General features: G+C 33.1%; 1 protein-coding gene across 1 annotated transcript; it reads left to right on the forward strand.

Annotated features, from left to right (window-relative positions):
• Window positions 1–4,780: 4,780 nt before the first annotated feature.
• LOC140964153 (chaperone protein dnaJ 20, chloroplastic) lies at window positions 4,781–6,810 on the forward strand. Its single transcript, XM_073423700.1, has 2 exons — window positions 4,781–5,304; window positions 6,419–6,810. Exons 1-2 carry the CDS (start codon window positions 4,900–4,902, stop codon window positions 6,560–6,562), a joined length of 549 nt encoding a protein of 182 aa, XP_073279801.1. The 5' UTR covers window positions 4,781–4,899; the 3' UTR covers window positions 6,563–6,810.
• The last annotated feature ends 599 nt before the right edge of the window (window positions 6,811–7,409 follow it).

Genomic DNA, 7,409 nt, shown 5'->3' on the forward strand with positions numbered 1-7,409 from the left:
CAATACATCAATGACTATAATAGATGGAGCTCCACAAATGCTGGAGTAACATAGAAACGATGGACCATCGAAGATAAAAAAGAAAAATAACTAGGATAATGTAGCCAAGGAAATTCTCTACAAGACTCTTGACAAAAACACCATCAACAAAATTAAGATATGTTCTTCTGCAAAAAAAAATCTGAGAAAAGTCGATCCAGCTATGTGAAGAAAATTATCAGACAAATAAAATAAACATTTCGTAGCAATGTAGATTATGATAATATTAAAACGAAGGTCGGAGAATCTCTAAATGACTTTGATGAAAGATTAAGTAGCATTATCAACAAGCTAGCATCTCTTGGCAAAGAATGTGGCAACAGGGAAATTGCGCTCAAGGTTATGAGAGCACTTCCCAGAGAATGAAATATTATGGGTATGACAATGAGAGAATCAAAGGATTTGAGAAAACTGGAACTCAATGACTTGTTGGCAGACTTGAAGGCCTGTGAGTTTGATTTGGAAGTAAGAAGTGATGAAGAACCTTCATCAAATCAGTCAACTAAAGCTTTTACTGATACTGCTATTGTTTCAAGTGTTTCAACTACTACCGAAATACTATCTGAAAAGACTGCTGAGAAAATCAGCAACAATTCTATGTGTCATTATTTGTCAAGAAATTTTCAAGATTCATGAAGAAAATGAATATAACTTATCAGAACCCCAATCGGAACTTCAAGAAAGAGTCATCATGCAGGGACATGAACTATTTCAACTATAGGAAGACTGGACACTTTATTGATTATTGTCCTAAGCCCAAGAAAGATTAATATAATAAGAGATGACATAAGCATAATGAAAATAAATTTCGAAAAGAACGCAAGGCGATGATTGCTGAAGAAAACAAAAGTAGGCAGATTCTAGTTCTGAGTCTTTAGACTTAGAGAGCCAATTCAGTGAAAGTGATTCTGAAGAAGTTCAATGTCTCATTGTAGATACTCATTCAACCTAGACTACAGATGAGGTATTTGATTTTTATTCTGAATAATTTACACGTAATAACTTAATTAAAGCATTGCATGACATGGTTGAAGAGTACTCAAATCTATCTCAATCATTCGAGGAAATTAAAACTGAAAACCAAGGCTTTTTAGATCAAATCAATGAGTTCACGTGCTCACAAGATAGCAGTTGCAATTATCAGAAAGCCGAAGTGAATAGGTTGAAAACCGAGAATGAACGAGTGATAGCTGATTACCAAGTACTACTGATAGATAGTCAGAAGTTGTCGCTATTGGTAAATTTATGGAATAAGTCTTATCTCTCATTAGAGAAGATGCAACAGCTACATAAGCAATCCGAAGACAAAACTCGTCTTGGATTGAGTATCCATGGAAGCATTTCTGAAACCTGTAATCAGCTGAAACTAAATATGTTCAAAGGGAAATATATTCACTTTATTAAATCCAGTACCTATATGAACACAACAAACCTAATGTTTAAGTTGATTAACCTCTAAATCAAATGAACAAAAGAAGACATGTTGGTCTCGGTTATGTTGAACATGAGGGGGAAGCCCATCTTAACATTGGATCTAGTAAAAGATCAGTTTCAGAAGTACAATCCTCAGCGAAAACTATTGATACTATAATTATAGACCAGTTCAGAAGATATATAGACTGGAAAACAAGAACAAGAGGAGAGAACAACGTCTTAAAGTGCATTTTGTTAAGAAACCATTTGTTGCACACACCCCTGAGGCTACTCAAAGTACAAAATCTTTCAGAAATGTACAAATGTGGGTTCCTAAAGGACTAATAAGTTTTGGACTCAAAAAGATTGGGTATAATTCACTGAACTTTGTGAAGTAGGAAATGAAGAAAATAATTATAAACCGTAGCTCCATCTGGTATCTGGACAATGGTTGTTCTAGGTATATGATTGACCAAACAAATCTAATTTAAGCACACATCTAATTACAAACTGTAGCTCCATCTGGTATCCCAAGCATCTGCACTTCCTGATCTTAAAATTTTCTCCTATGAACATCAACAAAAAATGAGGGAAATATTGTCTACTATTATTATTCAAGTACCCACTTAACCAAAACCCATTATTGCTCCATCTGTTGCTGTGGTACTCATTTCTGAAAATCAAGCTGGCACATCAAGTGAAAAATCTGACTGTGCTGCTCGTCATATCGAACTTAGAGTGCGTATGCAAACAAATTATCCTACATCTTATCATCAAACTGCATTAGAAATTGAAATGAAAGAAGTTAAACGAAGCTGCAACAAGATTATTGACGTGGTCAAGCACATTTCATTTGAACAAGCTGGTGGCTCAAACTGACTTTAATTTCTTCAAAGAATGTCTGACTAAAGAAGATTTATCTATCCGCGAAGAGGGGACCAGAATGTTAATTCAGCTTTCTGGGCTCAAATCAAGTTTTGTCAAGACCCAGACATATGTCATTTAGCTCAAATTCGACTCACATCTTCTACATATTCTCAAACTGATTCCCTTAAAGCACTGGACTCCAAATTTGAAGATTTACATGCCAAATTGACCGATCTATTTCACTCTCTTCAGACTTCGGATAACAAAGTTGGTGGCATCTCCGAATTACACTTATTTGAATTCATTCACTAGGTTAAGGCACGACTGTTAAAAAGGGAGAAGAAGATGCAAGAAGGAGAGCATAAGAAGAAGCAGAACATAATCTAGTTGCCAGTGAAGATGAAGGAATCAATGATGATGAGGAGCAAACTGCAAAATTATCATTATTTCTTTATCTTTTTTAAGCTTATCGATTATACTATTTGATATTCTCACATTGCTTATTTATGCTCTTATCTTGTTGACTTCTTCATAGTCTTTTAGGTTTTGACATCACTACAAAGATAGAAATTGATAAGGATATTTTTAATTGCGGTGATGTGATGCTTAAGGAAAACTCTTAAAGAAAACCAGAAACATCATTCATTTTAAAGGAAAACTAGAATGATACTTTTTTTATATTAAGTTGTTTAAAGAGAATTAGAACACATCTTAAGAAGAAATAGCAGTAGAAAAAACTAAGAATTAAGCAATACCAAACCAGAAGCAGTAGTCAAAAAGTTAGTATTTTACGATAGTCTATCAGACTACACTGGTGACATCCGTTTTTTTTGTACTTTCTATCAGATGATATCCCTATTTATTGTAGTCGTTCTGTACAATTGTACACTTTATTTAAATTCATTAAATGAACTATACATATAATTAATTAATCACTACCATTTGGGTACAAAAATAAAAAACTAGTATATATTTGGATTCAGGTACTCGCAACGGAAAAAATAGTCGTTCTCATTCGAACGTTGAAGATGTTTTATAAAAATGCTTCATTATATGTTCATAAAATTCATTTTTTTTTTGTGAAATTAAATCACTCGCACCTTTTAGCTTATCATACTGAAAGTCTACAAAAAAAATTAGCACACGCTATAAAGTTTTATCAGATTCATAAGATCATCTTTGTCATATTGGTTACACACTCTTTCATTGTATTTACCCACTGAAAGTTTGAAGCGTTTGTATTATGTTGAAAGAGTCTTTCCCATAATCAAAATTCATTGATCGTTGAGTTGTAATACTAAGAGTTTTAGTAGGCAAAGGTAACTCTTATTGAAATGAGTTTGTACAAATGTGTGCTAATCAAAATCTTTTAGTGACACCTTCTGGAAAGAGAAAATGAGAGACATAGAAGAGTTTTGTCCTTTGAACTTCCAGAAACAAATATGGTGTTATTTTACCTTCTACTGTATTTAAGTTTCATCAAGTTTTGTGGACTCTTTCCCCAATTTTAAGTAGTCCACTGCAGTTTCCAAAGATCGAAATCAGCTTCTGACTCCTTAAAAGGTTTAAATCACATATTTCAGAAGCATAAGAAAGAAAAAGTTGAGAGTGTTCATTTAATCTTCTTTCTAAACATTTCACTGATCTTAACAAAAATTGGTATAAAACATTTAATATGTGGTACTAATATATGATATTTCAGTATAAACTCTTTTAGATCAAGTATTAATATATGATATTTGAGCACACAAACAAGTGTGGTAAGTATTGATATTAATATAGTTGTTCCAATTTTATATTCAATTTTATCTTTTGTACCAGATCTAAAATAATTTAGTTCTGTAATATCATATATATATTTCAGATATTCAATTTTTTGTACCGAATTTCATTCGGAAAAATAATTGTTGGCCCAATGAGTGCATAAACATTTTTTTATGTGAATCAAGAATTTTAGAGAAAATTTCGATCTAACAAAAACTGAACACATATTTAACTAAGTTGCTGAAAATTTAAAAGTGAGTCTCCTATTAATTAGTTTATATCTCAATAATTTTTATGTAAAAAGCCTTATAAAAATTAAATTATTATTTTTCCTTTAAAAATATAAAAAAAACCAAAAGAAATTTTAAAAAAAACTTAAAACTTGTTGTAAATAAAGAATAAATATCTTTTGAGACGGTCTCATAGATTTTGAGACGGTCTCATAAATTTTTATTCTTAAGACAAGTCAACTATATTCATATTTACAATAAAAAATAATATTTTTGACATAAAAAATAATATTTTTTTATGGATGACCTACATAGAAGATTTGTTTCACAAAATTGACTCATGACACAATCTCACAAGAGTTTCGTGAAAAATAAAATAAAATTATATGTTATTATTTATTTTTTAAAAAAAATTGAATAAATATCATGTGTTCATAATATTCCATATTCACATATCTGGTTCTTATCAGCGCCTCTATCTCTGATATAAATATATTCAGCTTCTCGCCTCGTACGAAATCATCCAAGAACCAAGAAAATCTCTTCGAGAAACCTTCAATTCGCTGGAAATCAACCCGCAAAAGCCATGTGCTGCTGCAATTCAAGCATGTTACAACTCCCAAAGGCCGACCCACTTCGATTCTCCTTCCTCCTCTCTCCGCCGCGCACCGTTTCCTTCCGCAGCGGACTGATCAGATCCGCCGTGACCGTCGCCGATTCGAGGCCAGCGTCGAGCTTCTACGAACTGCTGGGAATATCCGAATCGGGTTCTTTATTAGAGATCAAACAAGCCTACAAGCAGCTGGCGAGGAAGTACCACCCAGATGTGTCGCCGCCGGGCCGGGCTGAAGAGTATACCGAGAGGTTCATTCGGGTTCAGGAGGCCTATGAAACGCTTTCGGATCCTAAAAGTAGGGAATTATATGATCGCGAATTGTCTACGGGGATTCATCTCGCGTTTTCCGCTCGCCGGCGTGGCAGATTTGACGAGGTTTGATTAAATTTTGCTTAAATTTCTTTACCTTGGAGAAGTACTTCGATTTTACACTTGAATTGAATGTCCAAGTTTGAATTCTGTGTAAATCAGAATCAGAAAATTGATACATGGTTTCGTGTATGTAGAGATTTTCGGGTTGGAAGTGGTGGTAGAGATGGTTAGGCTGACTCGTTCCATTGTTACTGGAAACCATGGTCAGTTCAAGAAAAATAAAAGTCAAAGTTTTTTTTAGATGAAGTAACCTGAGAAGGACCATACTGCTGAACCATCACCTATAAACATTTAATTTTACGTATAGTTTCTGAAATATGAATTTTCGAGTCAATCCCTGGGTTTTGCAATAATTAAGTTCTTCTGGCACCGATAATCTGATGGATTTTTTTTTATGTTTTCGAGTTTGTCCGAATATTTGTTTGTGTTCAAAGGCACTGGTTCTTTGTTTCAGCAAATTGGTTACATTCCACTTCAACGATTGTTCGTCTCCGGTTGTGAACGGATGATATAGAAGGATTGGAGATGGGGATTTTTCGAATGGGAACTTGGGCCTATGAATTTGACTAGAAAACTTCCCCTAACAATTCATAGGCAGATGTAGGAGAAGAAATTAAAGATTTTTCTTGAACAAGATTCAAAAGTCCTTCAATTTAAAATTCGAGCTCGAATTAACCTTTTGAGTATCTCAAGTAGTTAGACAATTTGACAACGTTCTTGTTTGTTAACATCCCAAAAGTAAGAATCAATGAATTTTTCCAATTTAGCCAGTTGGAATTTGGGGACCAAAATCTTATAAATACAGACTTATCAATATGATTTCGTGTCTGAGCTGTAATCTCTGATGTGTCCCTTTCAGCGTTGGCAAATATATATGTTTGGTTAACAACTTGAGAAATATTGAATTTTCAACTGCTATAGTTAAGGTCGCCTACTTCACGACTTTTGGTTGTGTTCCAGCGCTCAGTTTTATTCCCTTCTAGAACACCTGAAAAGTAAAAAAATAAAAATAAAAAAACCCTTCCATTTCATTTCAAGAAACTTTCCTTTTTTGTGATACTGCTCTTTGGCTTACACTTTCTCCCCTTGGCTAACGCTGCCGCTTTTGCATGAGCAGCAAATGGAACAGAAAATGGAGTGGAAGAGCAATTGGGAGTCTCAGCTATCGGGACTCAAGAGAAGAAGCATGTACAAACATTCAGAAGAAAATACGTCGTGGGGAGCACGAATGCGCAGAGAAAGAAATCAAGCTTCGTCTTGATCGTTAATCGCCCAAGCTTCGACCATAGTCTACTACTTGGTATATAGCGCATATATTTTTCTTTCTACTTTTGTTTTCCTGACTCTTTGTCTTAGAATTAGATGCTCTGTTCGGTAGCAATTACCTAAAGAGCAGAAGCACTATAACAACTATTAACAAGTAATCTAAGGTATAGAATATTTGTATTAAATTCTATTGTGTAATTATGTGCACTTTCTATGTATAATATTAAGCGAATTTATCGCCAATCTGAATTCTTGTAGATTATTTCTTGATATAGTTTTAAACTCCCATGTTTTTTTTTCGCTTGTGCTCAATTATTTTTATACAAAGAAATTATTTGGGGTATTTTTTTGGGAAAAGAAAAAACTTGGGGTTCTCTTATTTCTTTGAGTAGGTCTCTTGTGAGACGGTCTCACGAATTTTTATCTGTGAGACATGTCAATCTTACCGATATCCACAATAAAAAGTAATACTCTTAGCATAAAAAGTAATATTTTTTCATGGATGACTCAAATAAGAGTTTTGTATCACAAAATACGACTCGTGAGATTGTTTAACACAAGTTTTTGTTTATTTATTATTGTGAGCTTTTTTTTAGAAAATAAATAAATAAAACATTGGTTATTATTATTTTTTTAGTAAAAAAAAAAAAAGAAATTTAAAAGACATAAAGTGGACTTGTATTGAGGTGAATAAGGCTCACATATGTTTAGCTTTTATTTTATTTTATTTTTTTTTAACTTTTTTAATGAATCATCATGATTGTTGGAGTGTCTTTCTCAAAAATAACTCTAAAATGTTCATCCTTTAGCTTTTTTACTTTAAAAAAAAATCAAAATTACAT

Source organism: Primulina huaijiensis, chromosome 2 (genome assembly GCF_012295235.1).
Source record: "Primulina huaijiensis isolate GDHJ02 chromosome 2, ASM1229523v2, whole genome shotgun sequence".
In the NCBI taxonomy this organism is placed as follows: Eukaryota; Viridiplantae; Streptophyta; class Magnoliopsida; order Lamiales; family Gesneriaceae; genus Primulina; species Primulina huaijiensis.